The 27,791-nt window shown below is 41.0% G+C and overlaps 2 protein-coding genes and 1 long non-coding RNA gene across 3 annotated transcripts; 2 read left to right on the top strand and 1 right to left on the bottom strand.

Annotated features, from left to right (window-relative positions):
• LOC103382413 (uncharacterized) lies at window positions 1-27,791 on the bottom strand. Its single transcript, XR_521926.3, has 11 exons — window positions 23,632-27,791; window positions 21,711-21,820; window positions 19,215-20,587; window positions 17,576-19,096; window positions 17,409-17,469; window positions 16,815-16,931; window positions 9,045-9,399; window positions 6,926-7,566; window positions 3,196-6,772; window positions 2,641-3,102; window positions 1-2,349 (listed from the first exon to the last, which is right to left on the bottom strand). It is a non-coding gene; the product is annotated as an uncharacterized LOC103382413 (long non-coding RNA).
• glp2r (glucagon-like peptide 2 receptor) lies at window positions 4,761-9,918 on the top strand. Its single transcript, XM_008315217.2, has 13 exons — window positions 4,761-4,886; window positions 5,226-5,325; window positions 6,012-6,116; window positions 6,209-6,330; window positions 6,436-6,542; window positions 6,621-6,777; window positions 6,866-7,025; window positions 7,337-7,397; window positions 7,503-7,569; window positions 7,743-7,831; window positions 8,698-8,836; window positions 8,931-8,972; window positions 9,050-9,918. Exons 1-13 carry the CDS (start codon window positions 4,809-4,811, stop codon window positions 9,395-9,397), a joined length of 1,575 nt encoding a protein of 524 aa, XP_008313439.1. The 5' UTR covers window positions 4,761-4,808; the 3' UTR covers window positions 9,398-9,918.
• On the top strand, window positions 10,220-12,541 carry pts (6-pyruvoyltetrahydropterin synthase). Its single transcript, XM_008315207.3, has 6 exons — window positions 10,220-10,361; window positions 11,398-11,477; window positions 11,569-11,591; window positions 11,679-11,735; window positions 11,869-11,939; window positions 12,046-12,541. The coding sequence occupies exons 1-6, from the start codon at window positions 10,270-10,272 to the stop codon at window positions 12,167-12,169; spliced, it is 447 nt and encodes a 148-aa protein (XP_008313429.1). The 5' UTR covers window positions 10,220-10,269; the 3' UTR covers window positions 12,170-12,541.

Below are 27,791 nucleotides of genomic sequence, written 5' to 3'. Positions count from 1 at the left end.
ACATGTTGCGTCGTGACGACCCAAAAAAATATATCTTGTGACCCACCTGAGGGTCGCGACCCAGTCTTTGGGAAACAATATCTCAACACAACACATGTTGTAATGTAACATCATTATTGATTCAATATCTTAATTCTTCCACATTTAACATCAAATAAGAAGATAGGACAACAACTAAATATGACCTGATGTCAAATTCAACAATTTCAATGTAAATGGTCTATGTAAAACCAACAACTCCTGTGGATTATAATTATCATTATGGCCATTTGTGACCAAAACATGAGAATAAAAAAATAGAAATACCCCAACACCACCAGGCAGATTTTGCATCACAATCCAGCAGATGGCAGGCCAACTGCCTTTCTCAGCACTGGGAATGGCACGTTTCTGAAACATTGGCAGCAGAAAAGCAAACAAAAGTTTAAACCTAGGCTACAACAAGATTCAATGGCCGTGAATATATATTCAGCATCGCTGTAGATACTCTATACGGTAAACACTGGTAACTTTTACTGCGGTCATTTATTATTTTAACTCAGTGTCATTTGGTTTACAGAAAAAATACTACACACTTTTGGAAGTTTTCTGTTGTGTACTTGTTTGAGACTCACGTGCACCGTGTCGTTTCCTATCAATTCCAGAATGCTGATTCAGTCTCCATCCACTGGTCTCAGCCAAAAGATGGCGTCTTCTGTCGGCACTCCACACGTGGGAACCTTCACAATATCAAAACAACTGCGCGTTCTACGATTTCAGACGCTGTGTGACTGCTGCGAGTCAGCAGTTTGATTGACACACCACTCAGCCTGTCAGCTACCGCCTTCTCCTCGTAGTGGCCTATCATTGTTATGGACTGCACTGATAGTCGTGCCCATAAAGTTTAGTTTTTTCTATTAAGTAATTTCAAATGACCAAGTGGGACAAAAGTTTTCGTGACGTAACGTAAAGCGGGACAGGTGGTCACTGTTAAAAGCAGAGGTCATTTGGTTGTGGGCAGTGGGAGTGCAGTGTCACAATAATGAAAAAATAGAAAAATAATAAATAATAACAAAAAAGTAGTTCACTTTCACTCCGGTTATATGAAATGTATGTATGTGTGTGTATGTGTGTGTGTGAAGGGGGGGAGTGGGGTCCTAAAAAAAAAGAAATCTTCATGTCAAGTCATGTACGTGCCTGCTTGAAGACGGTAGATTAACATTCGTTCACTAAATGGAAGCATTTCAACATCTAAAAAAAACTGCATGGTCAAATTAAATGACCCGACTAAAACAAGACCGAAGGAAATAAAATGTTTCACGACAGTTCTCCAGTCCAAGCTGAAGTTTACTCTGCTTTTTAAAGCGCTTCTTACGTTCCCTGACGTTGCAGGACTGGGTTCTAACAGCAGGGAGTGCTGTGAGTCAGGACCTAGGGCCTGATCACAATTCTAAAGGGAATGTTTTTTGTGAGATTTTGTCAGTAAAACAATGACTTGACTCCAGTCACTGCCCAAGATTTTGCAGAAGAGCACCACCTTCTGGTAAGAATGCAAACAAATCCAGTAAGAAAAGATGACCGCATTCAGGGGTCAAGTTAGAGACCGAGAACGGGGCGGGGTAGGGGGGTTGCAGACACTTGTTTCCTAATCTGGTCAGGATGGGAGGTGGAAGAGAGGAGCGAGGAGACAGGAGAGAGGAGGAAGGAGGATTTGGTTGTCTGCTCTAAAGCAGAGAAAAATTGATGATGTTTATGTTTATGTTGTTGGAATTTGTTGTAAAGGAATTTCTGACAGATTTGTATCAACACTTTTAACAGGAGACTTTCCAGAGACACAACTACTGCTGCTGTTACTGCTGCTGCTGCTGTTACTGCTGCTGCTACTACTGCTGCTACTGCAGCTGCAGTGTGTAAATGAGTGATACCATGGTATATATATTTTAGTCTACTAAAGGACACAGAAAACATTTCACTAAAACAAAGGGAAATTACATTTTCTAAAATGATCCTAAAACTTCAGAATTTCTAATATTACATTAATTTATTGAATCTTTAACTAGGTCTCTTTGTTTTTTGTTGTCAGGTTTACCCTAGACTTAAGCTTGAACCCATCACCATCATCATCATCATCATCACATCCTGTTTGAATATAAACATCAGGACTGAATGAACAAGTTTGATTGTAAACTTTGTCAACTTTAATAAATGATTATTAACGTTGTTGTTTTATAAACTTCTCTGGACATAAACAGTCAGAGGCACTACAGGGAGGGGGGGCTGAGGGGGACAGAGGGAGGGACAGAGAGAGAGAGAGATAGAGAGACTGGAGTCTGATTCTGACCAATCAGGAGGCAGTTGTTCATTTTCCATCTGCATACAAAAGGATTAGAACAGTCGTGTTTGTTATTGGATTATCTGATCACATCTTGGATTATTTTCTGGCTGATGTTTAACTTCTGATGTGATATTTTACTAGATGAATAACTGGAGTTTAGGTTTTCTAACATTAACAACATTGCATTGTCATTTCTCCAGTATAAAATACTCATTTTAAATAGTTTAATGTTGTTATGATGTTAAAGGACATTTATAGAGATAAAATCAATAATAACAAACAAACAACAAAAAGATAGAACCAAAGTGAGCAGACGGAGGACGTACGGGATGAGCATCGTCTGTCACCCATGACACTGTGGCCTGAGGAGACCATCAGTGGTGGAGGAGGTGAAAATAAAGGGTTGAGTCTCAGGTCAGTGTCTAGTTAAAGCTGCTGATGCTCAGAAACACTCTCATCCAGACAGTCCACAGGGGGCGCCGGGGGGTTCAGGACCTCCACCTATTTCACACATACAGTCACTGAGGAGATGACGAATGAATTAATCCTTAAGACAATGAGACTTTAAACAGAAATGATCGGCAAATAATTTAAATTCAACTAACCCTGCCCCACTCTCTCTCCCGCCTTTTCTCCTCCTCCCTGAGCCTGATGCTGTTATTTGGCTACACAGCGATGTGATGCCCATGGCTGTGTCTGCTGTTGACCCTGGATCCAGAACGTTCTCTGTCTGTCTGAGTGTTTGTTTTTCCGGCTGAGAGGTGATGCTGTGCACACCCCCACCTTCACTGTATCAAAGCAGGCAAGTATGTGCATCGCACACTGCAGCACAGTGTAAAAACAAGTCACATGACAACAACATGTTTGACCCGGTCACTGACCTGGGGGCTGTAGTACAGAACCCGGGGGACAGGGTTACTACAGAGGTCACTGGTGTTGGGGAGTTAGGAGTTACACTAGGGGTGAGAGAGGTAGGTGTTAGGGGTGAGGAGCTATCAGAAGACCACCACCCCTTCCTGTTTCTGCTCCACAACTGCAGCGACCTCTTGACCTCTCGACTACAGGCCACTCTTCACTTGATAATTGGTCAAAGCTCCGGCGACCAAACTATGCGAGACCTGAGAAACCCAAACAGTTTACCGTGGCCCACAGGACATCTGGCCTATAGGCTAAACATGATGGAACCCATGAAGCAGCAACTGCCAAACATCTGGGCTGCTGTGTTTACACAGTTACACAAAGGTAAACAAACTCTTACTTCTTTCCTGCCCTGGTTCAGGTTAGTGTGTGTGTGTCTTTCAAAACACACATCTGAACATTAATCATTGATGGTCAGCAAAGTCACTGAAAGTGGCCTTAAAGCTTCAAAACTTTCCAGGCTGATTAATTTTACACCTGCAGTATTGACCATCATCTTGTTTGGAAGCAAAATCACAGGGATGGGAAACTGCACGCAGCAGGGAGGGTGGTCTGCTCAGGACCCTCTGCTGCCCCCCCGGACACCATCGACTCCTCTGCCTACAGGCCAGTGTCTCCACAGCCTGAGGACCACCGGTCATCTGCCTGCTTAACTTTGGATATTAAATTGAACACACACACATATATACAGTTTGTGTGTAAACCTGTCTGCATAGATGCTCAGTCAACTTTTCTGTTAGTCCTCTTTCTCTGTTTGTATTTAATGGGGGGGGGGGGGGGGGACTGTTAACTGTTTTACTGTGTAAAAATGTGTTTTTCTTTTTTTAAAAAGTGTTTACTCAGCAGGTGCTGTACACTGTATGATGTGCATGTAATAAATAAAACTCTGAAATACACCCACTCACAGATTAATAATCCCAATATTTTGATTAGTCGAAGATAAAAACAGGTGAGAATCTGAGTTTTTATATCAATCCACAGTGACCCTGTGAGTAATCATGTCCAAAAATATAAGGATTTGGAAGCCAAATATATATATATATATACATATATATATATATATATATATAGACAAATCGTGTGAAAAATCCCAAATATGTTAAACTATGGTGATAATTAATAGTAGCATTAATTAAAAATAAAGTTAATTTGAAGGCTGAACTTAAACCTTCTTTAAACTCACTTGATATTTGGACAGACACAGAACATCCCGGAGCCTGCTCTCAACCAGCCTCCTGGTAATTTGCTGAGGATTTGAAGGAGGAGCTCCGCCTCATTGTTGGAGATCCGCTCTCAATCTCAGTCCTCTGTTCTCAGACGTCTTTACATCTCCCTGGTTTTAATGGACTAGAATCATTTGAGCTTTTTGCAGAAGAGAACTCATCACTGAGGAGGAAACACGAACATGTGAAGATCGTTGGGAACATCTATAGAAAAAGGAGAAACCTTAGAGTAGAATTAGTTGGACTGAAGTCGTGGTGTCTGCTGCTGAGTGGAGATGAGTCCGAGGCCCCGTGATGTTTGAGGAGGAAACCATTTGGACTGAAATGTTTTCAATGTAAACAGCAGAGAAACCATGACAACGCTGTTGCCAAGCTGGTACCACAAGACCTGGACCGCTTTCATCCTGATCCTGGTTTTTATCAGCCCACAGGTGAGTAGGAATCTGCTGGTTTATCTGAAAGAAATGACAGGAAACTGCACCTGAGAGCATCAGATGATCATCAGATCAACAGATCAGATTTAAATGTCAGCTCTTTTTCAGATTATATATCTTTTACAGATTTGTGATGTTATGGTAAAAAAAAAAAATCTCCGTACAACTGCTTCAGGACTTTGATGATGATTACTGTGAATTTTTTATCATCGTTATTAGAAGTTGAACTAATATATTTCTTCCTGATGAATTCAAAATCTTTAAAGTATTAATTTAAATAGACAGTAAAAACCCTCCATAATAACTTTATAATTGGCGGATATTGTGTGCTGACAGGTGACAGCTTCAGTACTGGAAAGTGTCATTGCCAATCGGAACGAGTATTGGGTCCAGTGTAACAGAAGTCTTCTGAACCCAGTCCTTCTACCAAACACTGGTGAGGAAAACATTTCGAAAACTTTTTAGAACCTTCCACTTAGTAACTACGGGCAGAAGATACTATAGTACTGCCATACTAAGTAATGTGTGAGCAGCATGTTAGTAGCGTGCTAACATGTAGTGTGCAGAGCACTGGTAGCGCTCGTCTCTACTGCCATTGGTAAACACTTCTTGTGGAATAAGAAAATATTGCGACATTAAAATATATTACAACATTTTACTTTGTGATATCGTATCAATATTCTACAGCAAAGTATGGATTTTTTAGTTAACAAGTGACAAATATTCAAATATAGTAATATTCATGTCGTTGGTTTATTAGATTTTTCTTTTATTTCTTCTCTAGTGATCACAGTAATCTGATGTTCAGATGGAACAGCATTGTGTGTTTACTATGATGACAGTTTTACTACAATTACATTGTAAAAACTCAATATATCATCGTACCTATAGTATTGCAATATATTGTACCATTGCCCGTGTATCGTGAAACGTATCGTATTGACAATTTCTCACCAATACACACTCCAGATCTAGACATGTCCTGATCACATGTAAAAGAATCCTGCCGTGCTTGCTAACAACCCAATGGTTAACAGCTAACAACATTGTTAGCTTGACTTAACTGTTGTGTTGTTAGCCAAACTTCCACATCCACACTAAACTTCTTTACGTCTTTTCTAGGAAATTTCTGCCGAGGAACTTTTGACTCGTTCGTGTGTTGGCCTCATTCGTCTCCTGGGAACGTGTCCGTTCCATGTCCTCCATATCTGCCGTGGATCAAAGAGGGTAAAGTTGTGTTTCATCTTTAACTAATTAGAGATAATGTCACAATTTAGAGCAGAACATGTGGTGACCCCAGCAGCCCTCCTGGTTTACAGGGGGCTCCAGAAGAACGTACAGACAGTGTTTAGAAAATGGAAGGTGGCGCCCAAAGGAGAACTTGTCTGAGCCCTGGAGAGATGACTCCGAGTGTCAGGAAGACCAGTTCTTCGAAGACAAGGTGAGTCAGCAGTGGTTACATCCACACCAGTCTGATTAAAGGACCTTTCAAGGACCATTCAACACGTTCATCTATAAAAAGTATCATCTCTTCGAATCCGTCCAGGAAAAAGAAATGTTCCGTCAAACTGCTTTACGGCTCATCTCCATTGTTGGATATTCCCTGTCACTGACCTCCCTGACCCTGGCCACCCTTCTGATGGCTGTTCTGAGGTCAGTGTTCTGCCCAAACAGCTCAACGTGATTATTTGGGAAGACCTTCTGAAACATTGTTCTCCTTCCAATTCCCAGAAAACTTCACTGTACCAGGAATTACATACACATGAACCTGTTTGTGTCCTTCATCCTGAGAGCGGTGGCCGTCATCTCCAAAGAAATAGTTCTCCATGTCATGTATACACACCTTCCTACGGACGATTCCGGATGGAATTCATACTCAAGTTCTGCAGTAAATTAAACAAGACAAAAAAGAAATTTCAATTTCACAAAAAAAAAAAAAAAAAAAAAAACAGTTAATTTTTATATCTTTTTCACAGACGGCAGTGATGTGTAAACTCTCAAAAGTTTGTATGGAATACTTCGTGGCTTGTAATTACTTCTGGCTGCTGGTCGAAGCCATTTTCCTCCACGCTCTGCTCTTCACAACTGTTCCCACTAGGAGGCGACTGTTGAAGAAGTTCATGCTGCTCGGTTGGGGTAGGTTCCAATTAGGCTAGCTTCCAGCCAGTAATAGTAGTAAACTGGAAAATGAGCAACATTTTAGCACATGGTGCACAAGCAGCATGTTTCCACTGCTCTATTATGTTAGCAATGTGGTAGTAGACAGCACATTGATGACATTCTAGCCATGTGCTAGCATTTTAGCAGAGCACTAGTGCATACGGTCTCCAGTTCAAACTGTGATCCCAGTTTGCATAGAGAGTGAAAATCTGTTCAGTCCAAAAATGTGGGGTTTCAGAATGTCTCAGCAAATCAAACTGCTCATCACAGATGTGTATGGTTCTCAGGAACTCCTGTCATCTTTGTGACTCCGTGGATGCTGGTGAAAATACTTTATGAAAACACAGAGTAAGTTTAAAACTTAATTAATAAAAGAATTCAATCAAGCTATAAAATCAGTTAAAACCTGTTTCTCCATCTCCTGATTGTGGACAAACTTCTCTGCTTCCTCAGATGTTGGTCCATCGTGAACAGATGGTTTTGGTGGATCATCAGAGGCCCCATCACTTTATCAGTGCTTGTAAGACAATCCACATACTCTGGTTCAGTTAAGCTTAGGTTCAGGTAAACTTGGTTTTGTTTAAGCCAAGGTTTAGTTAAACTTTCAGTTGCGCACAGATTCTGTAAAACCCCCAGTCTGTCATATAGTAAGTACTCCATGTAATCAATGTGTGTGCATTTGTGTGTTTGCAGGTCATTTTCTTTATTTTCATAAAAATCCTGATGTTACTTCTGTCCAAGCTCAGAGCAGATCAAGTCAAATTCACTGACTACAGATACAGGTATGATCCCTCCATCATTCATCTGACATCCAACCATCCAACGTATTATCCAAACTATTACCCCTCTACTAGGGCATTGATGACGTCTGACTTTTCAAGCCGACTAATCTGACAATAAAGTCAACCAGTAATTTAATAACATCATCACATGAACAGAGGAACTACAGACACACGTCCATCAATGATTATGTGACTCCATTCACTGTGGAACTGAATGCATCAGTTCCAGTCCGGTGTTCTATCAGCTCCAGTCACATGACCACATCTCCGGTCACTTTTTTGTCTTTGTGAAAGTTTCTATCTTCAGGACTGATGGAGATCCTCTGATTGTGTAGCTGAGCGCAGAGAAAAATTCTGACCATTTCCTGAAGTGATTATAACTACTGGTTACTTTGAGTATAAAACATCAGCGTTAGCCAATCAGAGCGCGTTACCACACAGGCAGAAGAAATAACAGAACATTTCAACTCCTTCCAGGGGATGTCGACATGTGTCTTTTTATCTCAACAACTTGTTTTTTCTGTCAATGCCCTAACCCAGACATGGGCAAACTATGGCCCGAGGCCAGATGGGGCCTGTTTGGATTTTTAATCTGTCCAAACAAACTTGTCCAAATATTTCTGCCTCTTCCCTGCAATGGCCCAGTTTCCCCATTAGATGGTATAGAAAAGGCTAAAAGCATTATAGCCTTTACTGACTGACTTTTGTTCTACTTCTGACCCGGCCCCCCATCAAATTTTAAGACACATTGTAGCCGGCGAGTCATAAAGTTTGTTCACGCCTGCCCTACCCTCTATCCACCCATCCAGCTATCTATCCTTCATTCACCAATCTACCATCCATCCATCTTTCTCTCTTTCTCTCAGTTTGGCTCGTTCGACCCTGCTCCTCATTCCTCTGTTAGGAATACATGAAGTTGTCTTTACAGTGTTGATAGACGAGTGTGTCGACGACAGTGGTCGCTATGTCAGGAACTTCTTCAACCTTACACTCAGCTCCTTTCAGGTAGGACCTCACACATACTCTTCTGCAAGAATGGAGTTTGGTCCAGGTCCAGATCTGGCTCATGGTTTAACCTGATTTGTGTCCCATTTCTCAGGGTTTTCTAGTTGCTATTCTCTACTGTTTTGCTAATGGTGAGGTGAGTTTCACCTCATCAACAAACAACTTTGATAAACAACTACTTGTTCATTTAAACTGTGACTCATCTTACTTCAGGTCCAGGCTGAGCTGAAGAAGCGCTGGCAGCTCTTCCTCTTCACCAGTCACTTCCAGGTCACAGAATGCGCTCCTCTGAAGCTCATAAGGAAATGCACTCGCCGAAGCCAGCATCTTGGCGATTGCTATGACGACACCAGCCCCAACAACAACCAGCTGCGGCCTTGTCAGGCTGCTCCACAAAGAGGAGGTCAAACTCTGGGGGCTGGAGAGGTTAAAGTTCAGGGTGTGATGGGCTGTGATGTCACCAGACTGGACTTCAGGACCAGGAAAAGTCTGTCCAGCAGCGACGGAGAGATGACCCTTGGAGAAACAGTGGAGGAGGTTCTGGAAGAGAGTGAGTTCTGATCCTGAAACCAACCAGAAGACACAAAATCATCATCATGAAAAGACAATGATCCACAACATTCTCCAGGTTTGATTTGACATCAACCAGAACAGCAACTCTTCACAATATTTAATTCAACGTTGAAGGCAGACATTTTATGTCTCACATCTATGGGACAATCAGCAGATCGTCGAAATTAATTTCATTTCCCAGTAAAAACATTTCATCCAGATTTAAAAATTAGATCATGAAACAGTTTTTAAATGTGTACATAGCACCACCTAAAGGCCAAGTAAGGGATGGGAAGAACAAGACATAACCAAAGAAGAAAAACATGAAGAATCCAATGTATTATTCATTATACACATGCAAATAGACACAACAGCATTAGTCCTCTGGAAAAAATGGGCATCATAATACTACAATATTAACTGCTGAAATGCTTTCCTGTGTAAAGTTTACCATAAAGTGAAAACTGTCTCCATATATATGTGCTTTTGTCATTAGCATGTAAATAAAAACAACCGAAAAAAAAAAGTAATTTTACGCTGAAGTAACACTAGAGTGACACATGCATAAAAAGCCTTCAGCCAGCATTCATCACCGACTCTGTGTGAAAGACGTACCGTTTACCTGATTTGGCTGCTCCAGGTCACATGAATGTGTCATGTGACTCAGAGGTCATAGGGCACTGCTTGGTTTTATTGATTTATCTGCACATCTTTATCCATCTTTTGTGAGATTTTACGCCCTAATTTCCAGTCTGCTAGAACTTCGCGTGAGTCTTTGTGGGCGGAGCTTAAGGGACAGTAAAGTCAGCGTCAGCTCGGCTCGTTTCTCTCATTCTCTCCGCTCCTCGTTCCCTTCTACTGTCTCTTCAGAACATTCGAATATGTCTCTATCGACTCAGGGAATACACGGCCACGAACGGATCGGTTTCTTGACTCGAGTCCAGAGCTTTAGCGCCTGTCATCGGCTCCACAGGTGAGAAAAACGCAAACTTACTTTATGTTATGTTATGCAAACGCATCACTGTGCCAAAAGAATGGAAGGGAAGGAAAACAGGACTGTATGTACTTAATTCTTCAACCCAAAAACGCATGGTTAACAGGTTTATTTTAGGTATAGTTTATTTTAAAACGTCTAGAAAAAATAAATAAGTTTGACATCGGAGTGGCCGCCAGGATTTGAGGCGCTTCCTGGCGTACATAGGATTTTAAGGTTTATTCCATGTAACCATGAAAACACAGAGACATAGGCGTCACGAACTGTGACTAACCACTGGCTCATCTGGTTAACGGACATTTAATACTTACATTTTACTACTGCACGCACCCCAGCCGCGGGTACAACGTCAGCGTTAGACGTTATCCTCACGGATACGCCGCTTTATTTACGCAAGGTAAATAAGCGTCATAAGCCTATTAACTTTCCTAATCACTCAATGTATACCGTCTCGAACGCATTCAATATTATTTCCAATATTCTTGAGGACAACATACAAATCTGTTTCCCCAACTTTAAGATAGACTCGCGTCCCTATTATCGCTTACCTGAAAACACAGAGACACAGAATCACTAACTGTAACTGCACTGTGGCTCCAACTTCCGGTCAACGGGTAAATTAACCCAGAAGACCCTATAGGTGTCCCCTGAGTGCCTGTCCACATGTGCCCTAATAGCTGCCTTCAGGAGACCTAATACTCTCCGGCTTAAAATGAACGAACACGTTACACAAATATAAATTAGAAAGTATGTATTGATACCCACTAACAAAAACACCATATGGTACCCACAAGAAATAGTTTGGATTTTGTTGGGTAACAACACAGGGTTTTTTTTTTCTATTTAAATTTCAGAGTTTGCCATGGGAGCAAACAACAAGTTGCACTTTATTTATAAACTTAGAAGTGAGTTTAAAGTAAAATCAATTTCTGTATGGAGAACATTTAGTGGCAGGATGTTACGGAAGTTGATCCATGTCACGCCGCATGATATCACATGATATGTTCTGTTTTAGTGACTTACTGAGTGATGAAGAAAACAAAGAAGTCTTTGGACTATGTAACAACCCTAATGGTCATGGACATAACTACAAAGGTAAATTTGTCCTGTCATCAGTATAACATGATCCAGCACATTTTTCATTCACTCATTGGCACATTCACCCACTTTCTGTTCCTGTCCACAGTGGAGGTGACAGTTCGTGGAAAAGTGAGTAGGACAACAACATATTTTACACACTACTATGTAGCATAGTGGCAGGACAGCTAATGCTAACAGTGTCATGTGTGTCTTCAGATCCATCCCCTGACTGGAATGGTCATGAACATCACAGACATGAAGAAATGCATTCAGGTAATAGCATGTCATTCCAGTCTAACCGGAGTTTGTAGTCTAAGCTCTTTAAATAAAATATTTACATAAATTAGTTTGGCATTTGCCGTTGTGTAGAACACTTAATAGCAACTTAAAATGTTGATTCCTGCAGGATGTGATCATGACTCCACTGGACCATAAGAACCTGGACAAGGACGTCCCTTACTTTTCTAATGTGGTCAGGTAAATACACGTGTGTACATACTGTATGCAGTAGATATTTGTTTAAGAATGTTCCCTCTGGGATCAACACAGTTTTTTTGTCGTTGTCTGTTTCTTTGTCCTCTAGCACCACTGAGAACTTGGCCATTTACATCTGGGACAACATGGTGAAAGCTCTCCCTTCCAACCTTTTGTACGAGATCAAGATTCACGAGACAGACAAAAACATCATTACATATCGAGGAGAGTAGACGTTTACATGGTCAGCTGCTGCGCCCCCTGTAGTCACTTTATGTCACAGAGGTCTATCTAAACCAGAGATCTCAAACAGCAAAGTCAAGAAACATCATCTCTGTCTGCGCAAATCACCATAGAAAAAGCTTCATAAAAGTCCACATAATCAATGCCTTAAGAATGTGGATATTTAAAAAAAAAATCTTCAACATTTTTAACATATTTATTGACTTTTAAATGTAAGTTTAATAATGGACAAAGACTGTTCCAAAACATAAATATTATGATAATTATTTGGATGTTATTAAGCTAAGTGTAATTTTTGTGATTTAAATGATAACAATATTCTATCTGACTACAGGCATTAAAGTTAGTTTGCCTTTTTGTCACGTGGTTTTATTTTTATTTATTATGAATCTCTTATTTTTTTAGCACTGCTGATTTTAAAACATGTAAACTAAAAAATAAAGATTGGAGTTGCAGCATCTATCAGTCACCACGTGAGGGGATGACAGAGAGAAGATAAATAACCGGCCAAATGTCACGTGACTGGCTGGACGTTCTCCCAAAATCGATGAGCTGCTACCACTACGACTCTTTTTTCTTCTTTTTTTTTTTGTCAAAATGAGTCGATTAGCAAACAAAAAAATACATGAATGAACTAAACATTCTAATAACGAAGTAACCACCATATTAATAAATGAATAAAATAACAAATAAGTAAATAACCAAACACAGCAGTCAATAGATCTTTCCCGAGTCGCCTCTAGGTTCATTGTACTCTTTTAAATTGAGGTTTCCAAACCCATCCTTTTTTCTATTATTATGATTTACAAAACTTGAATCGTGAATCTAAAGGTTGTAACTCCCGACTTTTACCACTAGGTGGCAGTATATCTAAGGTATGATTTATACTGTAACACGGAACTATTTTGTTTGTTCGTTTTCCCAGAAGAAGCAGAGACATGGGTTAGGGTTCAGGGAGAAAGAGATAAAAATAGAAAAAAAAAGCTAAAATTAACTAATTTCATTCATAGATTAATGATGGAAAAAGGACAGCTAAACCAGCATCCATTAATAATAGTGTAGGACTTTTTACTTTTTAGGTTTTTATATCAACAAACAGAAAGTGAAGGCTTAGGTTTACAGTAGGTTTTTACTTGGGTTTAGCTAGGTTTAAGTTGAAAACATGGATAAGCCTGATATTTCACCTTCGACCCTTCAGAATTGTTGAAGATGATTCATCTCCAGAAATGTCTGGTGACTTTACTATCCTGACCTGAGGAAGGACCGGGACTTTGTGACCAGAGGAAACTTTTGTCAGTTATGTTAAAAAAAAACCCTGACACAATCATTTGTTTTGTCAAGTGCTACTCAAATGAATACATACTTGCAAAGACAACTATGTCTCAAGTATTCCCCACAATCCCTAGAACTATCATAGGTAACTTGAACATTCGACCAAAGACGGGTTTTATAGGTTTCTTCAAACCACAAAAAAAAAAAAAAAAATGTAATTATGACAACATTAACATCAACATAGTGATCACAGATTTTTCCTTCACTTGTATCTGAACTGTATTCAAGTGACGTTTCTTGTTATTTAGATGTATTTTAATTCTTGAAAAGTAAGGATCAGATTCTGGCCCAGTTTAGTTCTGTAGAACTTAGAAAGGTTTGGAGGAAACTGAAACTGAGTTGTTGCATTGCTGCGTTTACTGACTGCAGCTAAAAGTCAGTCTGGCTAATTGCATTCTATTTCCACAAATAATCCTTAATGACTGATGGGCAAAACGGCTGAGAAGATGTCTTAGTTCTTTAAAAAAAAACACATCTGTACCAAAGTAGGAAGATGTTGTTCTAGAAAGAGATGGAAGAAATGTATGTTCTGTTGAAGCAGTACATCAGGTTGTGGGCCACCAGGGAACAGAAAGAGGTTCTTCTATGACAAGGTCTGAGTAGATTCCTCTGCTGGACTCGCCTGGTTGTTTACCTTTTAGACAAGTACACTGTTTATTTAACCTTTTGGCGTGTGTTGATGTACGACTGCTAATGATTACGCTAATGCCCAGTGTTTGGGCTTCAGTACCAGCAGAACCAGTGTTGGCTCTAAACATGGCCCACTGCTGTTTATTTGAATTTCCCATTTTATAGATGGGCCCTCGTCATTGGCTGTTTGGGGTTCACTCTGTCTGATCATTTTTCTTAGCTTTTCCGTTAGGGGGCATGACTCGTTCAAAAATGCGTTTTAAGGTATATTTTTAGGGTATATAAATACATTGAGGGTTCATCCTTTCAATGTCAATGATCACATAACAAAACTAGAGTCAAAATACGTCACTTAGCTCAGCCGGTTTAACTAGCTAGTTGTGGGTTCAACCCCAAGGCAACACTGTCCTGAGGCAGTTCGTATGTGGATGGTAAACAGAACATTGAGTTAGTTTGTTCCACTGAGGGACAGCTGAGCTAGAAGCGCCCTCTGGTGGATCGCTGAATTACTATAGTCGTTATCCCTCTACTTAAAATTGTGTTTCTGCTGTTAGACCTTTGTGTGTTCATGTGCTACGACACCTGGGCTGATGACTTTTCTTTCTGCTATTTCTCCAAGAGAAGAAGGAAAACACTGACCTTGGGCTGACGTCACAGCTCAAACCTCTTATGAATTAATGTTGACTTTGCTGGAAAACGGTACAGTACTGCAACCAAACACACACCCCCACCAACCCAGCTGTGGCAGAACAGCCAGTAGCATATACAACTTTCCTTGTTTGAACACACATTTATTTCCACTCTGAGAACGAAGAGACAAACATCTTTGGACAAATGAGCTGAATATTTTCATGAGCTGAACATTAGTGTGAAAATGGATTGCTTCAGGTTAACGACACAAAACGGCTTTAATCAGAGACGGCAACGAAGAAACACAGCTGTGGAACCAGGTTCCAATCAGACACAGAGAAGAGAGAGAACTGGGACGGAACCACTGTCATAAAAAACTGTTTCAACATGAGAGCATGTAGAATAATAATCCAGACATGATCCATGACGTGTTGGATTTAAACAGTAGTGTCTTTGAGGAAATAACTAGATTAGAGAGAAGACAAAGAAGACTGCAAACAGCAACAGTTCTAATGAGAAGAAGCTGTGGCATGTCTTCTAATGTCAAATTGATTCATTTTCTTTCTGATGCTCCCTTTAAAAAAATCACGTTTAACAGATTCACAGATACACAATATATTTCTAACAGCTCGTCTGATATGAAGCAAGCAGACGTTATATCCAAGATAACTAAGGCCGTTTACTAAAGCAACAAACCCACAAAGCACAACTTAGCCACAGCTGTGACAGATCAGAAAAGCATCAATGATAATATAATAAAGTGATAACATTATGAAAAAGACCAAATCCATGGTGTGTTCCAGTTCTAACAATGAGTCCTTTTCTATCTACGTCCATGCTAACGATCAAAGTCCAGTCTGTCCTGTCCTGTTTATGGAATACGTTTTAATCCACCTTAGGCAGAGAAAACTACATTTTTCATGAGTGCGAGTCACGAGATGCTAGTTTAGGACCACCCAATCAAATCACACAAAATCCCTCTCCTAACCGTATGCCTGCTGGAAGGCCTTGTTGTTGCCAAATCCAAATCTGATTGTCATCACCTTTCATGTCAGGCACCCAGCACTGGAGAGGAGAAAAAGACAACTGACCTGTTGACCTTTCCTTTGACCTCCTAGAGTTGGCCGTGTTGTTAGCAGCACTATTACCACACACCTTACACACTCTGTGTCATCTGGATTTGGTTAATAAAGTCAACACTAAACCACTTATCTACAGCTTTTACTGGTCACTGGTCTCTGATCCTGCTGTTACTGCACACTGCACACACACACACACACACATGTGCCTTTAGTTAATGGTTCTGTGCTTGAGTTGGTGTCTGATGAAGGTAAGAAAAAGAGGAAAAATAAATCTCTATTTAAGCTACGCCAACTGTGTCAATGGTGCTGCCTACATTACTAATCTCAATGTTGTCACAAACCAAATAAAGAGAACCTTTAAGAGAAAATCACAAAACAACACATTTGAAGGAAGCATTGGGTCAACAATTAGTCTGTCTGTGTTTTACCTTTAGGCTGAGGTCTAAAATCACTGATTTTCTCTATGGACGTTGGTGCATAGTTTTTGGGGAAACCTGAATTCAAGACCACTGTAGCTGGTTAAGCCTGCAGCTGTGGATCAGTGAACTTCAGGCCTAGATGGCAGAACCTGCTGGTCCTTCATTCACAGAGTTGAGGTAATTCCTGGGTCCAAAGCCAGGACTTTGTGCTGGGAGCAGGGGTAAGAAAGCAGCTCTAAATTTAGAGAATTGTTCAGTGAGGGGCGAACAGATCCATCCATCTCTTTCCTCTCATGTTCCCCAAAACAGGATTTTCTGCCTTTTTACAGCCCTGACTCATGGATTACATCACGGCTGTGGCTCCAGAGCCCAGGTTCTGCAGTGGTGTTGGGTTCTGGATTCCTAACCTCTACGTAATCTTGGCATCTCATGCTTTTACAGCGTCAAAATTCCTGACAGCTACGTCTGTGTCGAGCACACTGCCAAGCCATGACCTCCTCCCCCACCGTCTCCCCCCTGATGATGAGTGAAGAACTGTTTACCTCAGAACTGAGACCCACATGAAACCTGGCCCAGGGAAACTCTGAAGGAAATTAACTCTTTACCTCCTGCCGTAGGGACACTTGTTCCTGAAAGGCGACTCTGGTTTTCACCTCTTCCTGAAAAAACAATATGATACACACTGTTTTTAATGGTTATGATGAAACAAGAACCAGAACCAGAATATATACACTTGTTGTTCTTCAGTCCAAGGTTACAATAGTTTTGAATGTTGGGATGTCACTATCATGAATTTCCTTGGTACGATTATTTTACGTTAATTGATTTTGATACAAAGTCAAGTAACCAAAAGGTACAGGAGAGAAAATTGACGATGGCTTATTACTAATTTAATTCATGTTTGAATTACAATGATATACACAAATTGTTGTGAAACGGACATCCCATAGTGTTGGAAGCACAGGCCCAGCGTTTACGGCTGGGAGAAAAGCTTAAGGAGCTAATGCTAACTGTGACTGACTGAGGACTTTGAGAACAGACTACACGGAGTTTTCTTCTACAACTCACTCCTCACGGACACTGAAACTGTCCGACAAAAGAGATAAAAGAAAATGAAATTCAAAAAGGCGACCGACCTGACGCCATGTTTACATACGAACAGTATGATGTTAACGTTAGGTAACCTGTCACGTTGCACTGAAAGACGAACACGTAAACAATTAATTACAAATGACATGCTAACATTTAATGTAACGTTAGAGGACAAAAATAGCATAATTTAATCCAGTTACTGTGTTTTTACCTTCACTGTGGCTAACAATGGCGGGTGGTTGTCCCTCAGGTGAAAAAACAAATGCAACACGCGGCTGTTGTGTAACATTGTTTTCGTTCCGTTTGAGCTGCCCATGACTTCAGTTCCGGCATATTTTCTGACAGTATTAAGGAAACGTTACGATAAGTTAACCGTTGCGTTTAACACCACAGTTAGTTGTAATATCGAATAATGGTGACACCCTACTTTCATTATAGTTTAGTTTTATTAAGTGTTCCCACCTCAAATTCAGTTTTGGTTCATTTTAGTTACGTCAAAGAGCGAGGTCACTAGGTTTACTTAGTTTGCATTTTAAATGCATCTTTTAAATGATTGGTTTTAGGTTTATTAAATCTCAACACAGAATAATATTTATATTTAAAATATATTCAGTTACTGTTTAAACACCAACTGTCCACAAGGGGCAGCCTTTAGTGTTTCTGAGGACATACTGACCAGAGAATATATGAACTTGTTCATCACACACCAGCTTCAGGAAGTCACTTTGAGCGAAACACCAACAAGATCAACACCTTTCATAAGGTTTTACGGCTCTCATGAATTTGTTTAGTAAATTTACAGACTCAAAGCTTCTGGAGAGTGATGGTTGGTATTAAGGTCAAGAACAACACTTAATGATGTGCTTGTTCTGCTTGTCAGACCAAATAACAACAGTCCACAGACAGAGACTTGAGGGGTGGTGGCACAGACGAGGTACAGTACTACAGGGACAAGTTTTAGCTTGTCGCCATTTTACCTAGTAACGTAAAGAGCAAAACCCGACAGCTAACAAAAACTGACGAGAAGTGAATACGGCAGTGCCAGCTGACGTAGCACTGCTAGAGCTAAATAAATCGTGAGTAAATCATGAGTAAAGAATAAATGTCCATGTCAATCAAGAGGCCAAACAGAAGACGTCTGAGGCCTCAGTCTTGGTCCACCTCCTGTGGTTCCACCTCCAGTCCCTGAACATCTGTCAGATCAAAGCTAGAAGAGACTAAATCTGGACTTCCCTATCTGCTGGACCAAACTCAAAGATCTGGTCAACTACAAGTAGCTGATGGAGCTTCTGACCCACTGATCATGTTTGGACCTGAGACCCAAACCCACCTGCAAAGTCTGTGTCCGGACATTGTTACTGTTCATGTATCTCCAGGTTGTAGGACCTGGACCTCGGTCAGAGACCTGACAAGGTCTGAATCTCTATGATGGATTTTCTTGTTGATACTGGATGTAAATGATCCTAGAACATCCTTGAACCTGAGACTACTGGAATCTACTTTTTTTCTTCTTCTTCTTCTCCTCAGACCTCAGCAGATGTTTGCGTTTTAGAACAGAAGTGAAAAAAATTGAGAAAATGAGGAAGAAAAAACAAACAGAGAGAAAATGTTCACCATATTTACAGGGGAAAGAAAATAAACGTCTGCAGAAAATAGACTGAACGTAAAAGAGACCTACGCTGCTGCTGCAACTACTGATGCCTACACCAATGACCTTGCTGTCAGAGTCAGTCTACCAACATTAATGAAATATTTTCTTTTTTAAAGTTCAATTTTAAAATAATTTAAAGATCAACATTTATTATTTAAGTTGTATTGATTGATTTATTTTCAAATGTACAATACATTACCTTTGTGTGTTTCTTTTCAGAGAAACTTATCTGTTCCTCTGGGTGTGTCAGAGTAGGTGTGTCTCTCAGTGTGGCTGTGTCCTGCAGGGGAGGGGCCGCTGCCATTTTTTCGATGACTTCACCATTAGGAAGTAAGTCATAAGTACGTCAGTCAAGTAGTCGAGTGTGTCCAAAAGAAGCAGCAGCAGCAAACACTGGTGAGTGACATTACCACAATGGAGCAGCTCATTTGGCTTAGATGACATCACAGCCTCTTTCTTCTGATGTCTGATGATGTCACAGCCTTTTTTCTGATGATGTCACAGCCTTTTTTCTAATGATGTCACAGCCTTTTTTCTGAGGACGTCACAGCCTCTTCTAATGACATCACAGCCTTTTTCTTATGATGTTTGATGATGTCACAGCCTATTCTTTCTGATGATGTCACAGACTTTTTATTCTGATGTCAGACGATGTCACAGCCTATTCTTTCTGATGATGTCACAGCCTTTTTATTCTGATGTCAGACGATGTCACAGCCTATTCTTTCTGATGATGTCACAGCCTTTTTATTCTGATGTCAGACGATGTCACAGCCTATTCTTTCTGATGATGTCACAGCCCTTTTTTATCTGATGACCCCATGGTGTTCATTTTCTTTGGGTGAACCAGTATTCTTGCTTCAGCTGAAGCTCATGTTCTGGATTATTTTTCACTCAAACATTTGGATTTAATTATTCTGTGTTTTTTCTGTTCAAACATTCCTCCCCCCTAATAACCTGTGTTGGTTATTAGGGGTAGCAGGAGCAGCAGCAGCTTAAAAGAGTGAATTCTTCTTTGGGTCAGACATGAGCAGAAATTAAATGTTGCTGTCATTGAGAGAGGTAAATGGTAAAAGTTCATGCACTTTTATCAAAATGTTAAAAATGAAGCCGTCAGTTGTTTTGCCAGAGTGGCTCTCTCACTAAATTCAAAGCTCGTTCTTCTTCTTTACATCAGCTGAAGTAAAGATGAGGAGGTGTTTGTTTTAAGGCTGTGTTGATGAAACAACAGGAAACAAAAGTAATTTGTTTCTCCACTGATTACTTTGCATTATTCAAATGTCTGCAGTTAAATTATTAATTCACTACTCCAAAGTTTTCTGTTTAAACCTTTGGTTGAGGGCTGCTCTCATTAAAATCACAAGTAGGATAACAAAATTTAATCTGACATTGACATCTGGTGTTTTGAACATAATGTGCCAAAAACTTAAATCAATATTATTTTACAAGAAAATTAGGGTAAAAAAGAAAGTTGACCCAGAACCATCTAAATGAAAATAAAATAGAAGGACCAAACAGGTAAAATATTCATATGGTCACGTGGTAGTGGGCTGTGGATCATGTGGTAGTGGGCTGTAAAGACAAAGAAAATATCGATTAGCACTGTCAATATGTTTATTTTATTTTTAAAGAACCAGATTCTCTGTCAGAGATTGACTAATCACTAGGGGGTGGGGGGCTTCCATGATTTCTAAAATTATTCATGATTTCATAACTATTAAAATTAAATAAAGTTACATTTCTGGTCCTTTTAAGCTAAAGTACATCTTCATCACCAAAAGTGAGGTCAAAGGTCAAGGACATCTGACCTACCAACAAGCTTCACTGAAGGCAGAAAATAAAAGGTAACTGCAACACAAACAAATTAATGTGATGAAAATAACTGATTGAGGATGCAGCACAAAGTGTTTCCTTCACTGTGAGCTTAGATGCAAAAATCCCTGGGACTGATAGACTGGAGAGTAGAAGGAAACGCAGCGATAAGGTGTGGCCTGTAGGAGGAGCTGAACATAGGTTCACCACATGTCATTTATTAATGTTCATATCTGCTCTGTACACAGGAGCTCAGAGCTTTTATGACCAATTTCACAGTGAAGAATTCAAATTTACTGACCCAAGATATGTCTGTCTCTGTCTGTGCTGACATGCTAACCCTGTCTAGTGTGTTTGTCCACCTATTTAAATCTCCTATAGTAAACAGCACTGGAACATCAGAACCTTCTGCTACTGGAAACCTGGTACCACTGTTGGACGTCACTAATTGAAATGATAAATAATGTGTTTAGATTTGAGCAGAACTACATCCAGATGTTAAACATCGGTTTTCACTACATGCTTTTGTAGGGCTGCTGTCATTTCCTCAACCCTCCTTTATCCAAATAACAAAGCTGATGATTCACCTGACAGTCTGTCCACAGTGGATTAAAGGAGATAAAATTGGCTCCTGTTTTATACGTATTTTATTGTCCTTTATAGCTGTTAGTCAACTCCTCAAGCCACCTATACCGAAGTCCATAGAGACAATCAGTGATTTTAGCTCAGACCAGAGTACACAGAAAAAACACAGACACAACAACTGTTGATCCAATGCTTCCTTCAAATGGTTGTTTTGTAATTTTCTCTTTGCGGTTTGTGGCCGCACCAATGACACACCCAGCATAGCTTAAATACAGATTTTTTTCTTTCTTTTTCTTACCTTCATCAGACTTTTGAAGTCGCTTGCAGGCTTTGAGTCTCATCTCATTGCTGCCTTCTTAGCTTCAGGTCTAATTATGACATTATGAGTCAGGAGATGGAGACAGAACACTGTGAAAGACGGAGGGAGATAGTTCACTGATTTTTTTTTTAACAAACAGGGAAGCTTAAAAAATTCCAAAACAAATTATTGATTCTTTTCTGTCCTGGTGATTTTTTGGGGGGTTTCTGGTCACTCAAGCTTTCACTGGAGTCCTTAAACTACACCCAGACCCTCAGCGTTGGGATTAACATTGTTTGGGAAACAGACAAGCTCACGGCTGATTGGCGCTGCTCTTGTTTCCTGTTAATTCCACCTTTGTGACAGACTTTCGGCTTGGTCACCTCCACCATCACTCACTCTGCTAATTTAATGTTTTTGCAGTGACTCAGTTCAGTGAAGCCTGAGGGGGGAACTCTGAGGACCCCAAAGTGTCTAGTCCAGTGTTTGAACCCATGAAATGTTGCTTTATGGGTTTTAGAAATGACACATACATCAAATGCACTTAGTTTGGCAAGGTATCGTGGGGAATTGTTTATATTTAGATAAGGATTCCTTTTTTTTAAATGCTGACACATTAGAGTGGGATTTCCTCAAAAAATAAACAGGGGAGATAATCTGATCCAAAGGAACCAAACTTTTGCACAAAGTTAATAAATGAGTGGCAGAAATAGAAGCCTCAGCCCAAACACGGTCAGATGTATCTGTGGCTAGCCTAGAATAAACTAAAACTCAGCTAACGCTTAACACCTCTACAGTAATAACATGACAAAGTGGCTGTAAAACTAGTTAAATATGAAGACAGAGCTAAAGTTTAGCCCAGATGAACATCGCTAGGATAGCCTAGCCATAAAAGGAGACATCAGTGAAACTCTAATTAGTATGAGGTAGAAATAATTGTCTGATCAGAAAATGATGAATCCTTAAATCATCTCGTCAACAAGAACCATGACGGTCCCGGGAGTTCCTCTGGTTCCTTCGAAACCTTTTGTTTGCATTCCATACGGGGATCTAGAAGAACTCCTGGGTTCTTGAAGGGGCTTCAGTAGAATCAAGTAAAAGACAAACATTACATCGTCATTGTTGTTGTTTTTATAGCTGACCTCTCTCTGTCACTGAAGTTACAGTGTTATTTTCAAGTTGGCCGTGTTTCCCTGGCACATTTTTTTGTTCTCTTATCACATGGGAAAGTATCATGTTTACATGCTTTTGGTAAAGCGTGGCGACACTGCTAACTGACTGCTAAAAAGCTTCAGTATGTTTAAGTGTGTGTGGGGGGGGGTGAAGGAGCGGTCAGAGTGGAGGGGGTTTAAGCTTCAAGTTTGGGCTGAAAGCCTAACCTAACATAAATATGTATAAGGAATACGTCTGTACTATCAGCTAGTCAAGAGCTAAATGTGAAGATAAGAGGTGGCAGTGGATCAACAAATCTGATCAGAGGTGTTTAAATGCACACAGACTGGACTCAAACAGCCGAAAAGCAGACAACTGATGCTGTCCCTCTGGACCAGGGCGTCACCAACGTGGTAGCCCCCATGGACTACCTAAGGTGCCCGCGGGGTAGGTTCTAAAGATAACACTAGTCAACAAGACAGTCGACAATTGTACTGTCCTTGAAGCCCTTGAAGTAGCTCTCAGTTTCAAATATGTTGGTGACCCCTGCTCTTGACCCTACTGTCTGACCTACAGTCCAGACCCTCTAATGACTCTACTGATTTGACCTATGACCTGCTTCCACTCATCTTCTGAACAGAGTGTTTCGGCCCTTCTGCTCCGAGCATGACCTCCAAACTGAACCTCGCCCCTACCATTGTCCTCCACCTGGACCACACAGCCTAATCATTATGTAGTCACATGTTGCTAAATTCAGAGAAGTTATTACCTTTATTAGTCTGTGAGTGAGAGGTCACACAGAGGTCTGCTGGGGGTTTTTTTCCATCAGTGGTATCACAGTCTCGGCTTCTGAACAGGTTCATGTGTAGATCTGTCACACGCTCTTCAGATGGACGGAGACATCTGAGAAGGCCAAGAGTCTTACAAAGATTAACATGTGAGGATGCATGTGAAGGTTCCTCAGAAGATTCCCTCAGCTGCTCTTCATGGGATGAAGAGCCTGGTCCATGACGGGGGAGGACTGGCTGTCAGAGATCTTAATGTGTTTGGTGTTTTATGTCGGTGAGGATCAGGTCAAAGGATCAGAGGTATTTCTGACAGGCAGCAGGTAAAAGACGTTCTCCACGTTACACTGTCAACAGCGTTCGTCTGTTCTGTTCTGCCTGCCCTTTAAATAAAAATTAAACAAATGAAAGAACAGGCTTCAAGGTTGGCCAGAAGATAGCTTCTAGTTAGCATGGTTACAGTTAACAGTAGCTTCAGTTCAGCTGTAGGCTGACATCAGAATGTCAAAATGTTGCTGAATGTGGAGAAAAATGAACCAGGAAGATGACATCATTTAGAAGAAGGAGAAATGTTACAATTATTTTCTCTCCTCCTCCGGCTTGTGTTGTTTCCTTCTGTCCTATTCAAAGGTTTGAGCTCAGAGCTGAGAGAAAGTTTCATTGTTTTGAGTCAAATGACTCTGATCCCTCGCTCCATTAACCATACGGTAGAGAGAGTTAGGGTTGGGACGTCTTCAGATGACATGTGTTGAACTTCATGATCCAGTCATAAAACAGCTGAGAGGGAAACGTGTTTGGATTTAAGAATAAATAACAGACGGCACTCAGAGTCGGGATGGAGGAGGACTAGGAGTCAGGATGGAGGAGGACTCTGGGAATCTTCAATCACACAGAAATAAATAAACACGTTTAAAAGAAGATCAGAAAGAATATGATCAGAAGGAGGTGGAGGAGTTGAGAACTAATGAAGTTCAGCTGGAGCTTCAAATCCTGCTCCTGGTTCTTCCTCCTCCTCCTCCTCCCGCTCTAGGCTGTAAAGGAGAAAATCCAGACAGGTCTGAGTTAAGAGCAAAAAGTTTGAGTTAGAGATTTTGCTGAAAATCTGGGGGGGTTCAGGAGAAGGAGGGCTCAAGTGTTTTTTGTTTTTTTTTTGGTTTTTGTTAAAATTCATACAGGTTGGTTAAACAGTGTGAAAGACTCTCTCCAACACAGTTACCACCGTGTTGGTAAATTCTCTGTGGTCATGTGACTCTACAGTCCAGGAAGACTAGATCTATTTATACCCATAATTCCCTGCTTCCCAGGCTTGTATTTTTACTCTCATCTTTGAATCTTTGAAGACGATAAATGTGTCTCTGACTTTCTCCAGAAACTGCTCATAAAAATGTCATTTAATCTGTCATAAAGATCAGGACTCTGAGAGCTGATGAGGATCTGAGGACCTGAGGGTCAGGACCTGAAGGTCAGGACCTCATCTTCTCACCTCTTGTCTCTTACCTTCCATGTCCGCCAGTCTCCCAGCTGCTCCGAAAGAGGATCTCACCACTCTAATGGGGAACGTTGGAGGTACATCGTCTGTGTTTGGACAGAACATAGTGTGAAAACCAGATCAGCTGATCCAGATTCACTGATTCAGCTCAACAACATGCTGTGTTTTTATGAGGAGGATCAGTGAGTCTGGACCCAGGCTGGATTCTGTACTAGAATTATGTGTGTGTGCATTTATATTTCAGTAAATTCAACACTTAATATAAATAACAAACGGGGCGCAGATTTATGTTTATGCTGGTGCTCGACAGTCTTTGGGGATCCTATAAAACCCGTCCATTCGCTCGTACTTGGCGGTTCCGGTAACCAGGGGAAAAACATCTGTCTATCACACTGTTTATTTCTTTGTTTGTTGGACTCTACCTGTTAGCAGTGCTAGCTGGAAGCAAACACAGCTTATTTATGTTCTTTATCAGTTCCAGAACATTTATAAAGAGTTACTTCAGTGGAGCGCTTTCATTTTAACTTTCTCTCAGACACCTTTAAACATTGCCCAGGACCGTGTCACAGGAGTGGGCAGGGCTTATGAACAGGCCATGCCCACTTGGGGGTCTATGCAGGATCAAAGAAACAATAAAAAGTTCATGTGTGAACAGGTGCTGCAGAATTTAAAGATAAGCGTGTCTGCCGTCTTTATCTCACTTTTCTGAGGTTTTTAAGGCCACGAGGACTGAGATGGTGACTGATGGGGTTTTTATTTCCACCTGTGATTGTTTTGTAATTATTTTTTAATTCTTAAATACAATTTGCCTTCAGTTTGTGTCTCAGTTTCCCATGGACACCATGGTAAAAGGACAGATTATGGTACACTTTTAAGCTTCGACCCACTGAACCATAGCTGCCCCTAGGAGCTCAAAATATCCCAGACGTTATGAAGAATGAAATTCCCTCCATTATCCTGAGAACGTTAAACAAAAATGGACGTGGCCTATGAACAGTCGGAGCAAGTGAAACATTATTTTTAGAAAAAAAATCCCGCTGTTGTCGATGATGATGACGATGACATCAGAAACAGCTGGCAGTTCCATAAACAAACACTGAGATGCAGGAATTTCCACACATATGCTGATGCTGAACCTTAGTCACATGGGTCACCCGCTCCAGGACACACCTATGGCTCCACACTGTGTCGTCATGAAGTTCATAAATATTTCATCATCCTCAAAAAGTCCAAGAAGCCCAGTTCCTGTGTCACTGTTTATTCCACTGGAATTCCACTGAAGGGACCTTCAGGACTTGGACCTTGTCTCTTCACCACTGTGCTGCCAAGTCTTCGTGGCACTTTGGCAGTGTCCGGTCCCTCTGGACCTCTGGAGAACACAGATCCAGCACAGTTCCCATCTAGTGGGCCACAAACGGATCAGACAAAAGTTCCAGTGAAGTCACAGTTTCATCTGTGCGACACTGACCGTCTTAGGATCTTCGGGATGGAGAGAGGGGGTTCCCCAGACTAGGGTCTAGGTTGAACATCTATTTCTATCCTTTAGTCCTAAGCACCGGACTCTCCTGGGAACGTTGGGAGCTGGCAGAGAACCATTTACTGGGATTTTCACAACTAACATAGTCTCTGAGATTTGAAGAGATGAGATAGATGGAGTGAACAAGTAGAACCTGAAAGTTTGACTGAATTGAGAGATCTGAGAGAGCACAGCCATCACAACAGGGTTTGGTTTCACCAGAGTTCGAGGTTAGTGTCAGTTTGAAGAAAATGCCACCTATGAAATCAGAAAAAAGTTTCCAGCACAAGAACGTCAAAAGTGTTTGGAGAACATGGCTTTACTTCCACTGAATGTATCTCTCCTCCATGGAGTGATTGGTGGTTGAGGCCGGAGAGCAGTGGTGGGGAGGGGGTCTGGTCTGGTTTTGTCTGGGACTTGGAGACTGTGTTCCCAGACCAGAATCCGGTCAGGAAACCTCCCCTGCATTTCTTGGCTCATCCTGGATACTGAATGTTTTGAGCTTTCACCCTTTTGGGTTTTACACCACAAATCCCCCCCATCCAAAGACAACTGGGGAGAAGAAGACTGTGAGGTGGGGCTAGTGACATCTGAGGAGCCTGACCTTGACTTGTGTTTTGAATGCAGACAGTAAGCTGTGAACAGACTTCGATTTTACTTCCCTTCCTGCTATGGTTCAGGTAAAGGGTCCAACTTTCTCCAATCATGATCAATTTAAAAGCAAAGAAGATCGCCCCACAGTGGCCACAGTGGTGGACTGATGATGGTGGTGACGCTGATAATGAGGGCAATGACGATGATGATGTTGAGCAGCTGAGATGTTCCTCCTCATCTCTCACTTTTTTTTTTCTCAGAATCTCTGACTTTACCCTGAGCTACACCTATGGAGCAAAAAAAGAAAACTTTTTTTATTTCACAACCTGTATAAATGCTTGAGCAGCTGAACAACAGTTCCAGACTGAATCCTTGAGGGACACTGAGGGTTAACGTCTTCAGTCCAGCCCGTGTTTTTGCCGGAATTTAACTTCACAGCAGCGTCATCCTTCAGAAGTTGTGAAGTAAAGCAATCACATGAAAAACAGGAGTCGACAGGCTTTGTTCATCTGACGAAACCTGGGCTTAGAGCAGCAGTAGGATCC

The sequence above is a fragment of the Cynoglossus semilaevis genome, chromosome 8, assembly GCF_000523025.1.
Source record: "Cynoglossus semilaevis isolate Cse_v1.0 chromosome 8, Cse_v1.0, whole genome shotgun sequence".
NCBI classification, from domain to species: Eukaryota; Metazoa; Chordata; class Actinopteri; order Pleuronectiformes; family Cynoglossidae; genus Cynoglossus; species Cynoglossus semilaevis.
This window is presented reverse-complemented; position numbering and strand designations above follow the sequence as displayed.

Coding starts and splice junctions, on each gene's coding strand:
- glp2r (XM_008315217.2), top strand. CDS start 4,809: ATGACAACGCTGTTGCCAAGCTGGTACCACAAGACCTGGACCGCTTTC. Junction 4,887..5,225: donor TGGTTTTTATCAGCCCACAG/GTGAGTAGGAAT, acceptor GTGTGCTGACAG/GTGACAGCTTCAGTACTGGA. Junction 6,543..6,620: donor CTTCTGATGGCTGTTCTGAG/GTCAGTGTTCTG, acceptor TCCAATTCCCAG/AAAACTTCACTGTACCAGGA.
- pts (XM_008315207.3), top strand. CDS start 10,270: ATGTCTCTATCGACTCAGGGAATACACGGCCACGAACGGATCGGTTTC. Junction 11,592..11,678: donor AGGTGACAGTTCGTGGAAAA/GTGAGTAGGACA, acceptor GTGTGTCTTCAG/ATCCATCCCCTGACTGGAAT. Junction 11,940..12,045: donor TACTTTTCTAATGTGGTCAG/GTAAATACACGT, acceptor TTTGTCCTCTAG/CACCACTGAGAACTTGGCCA.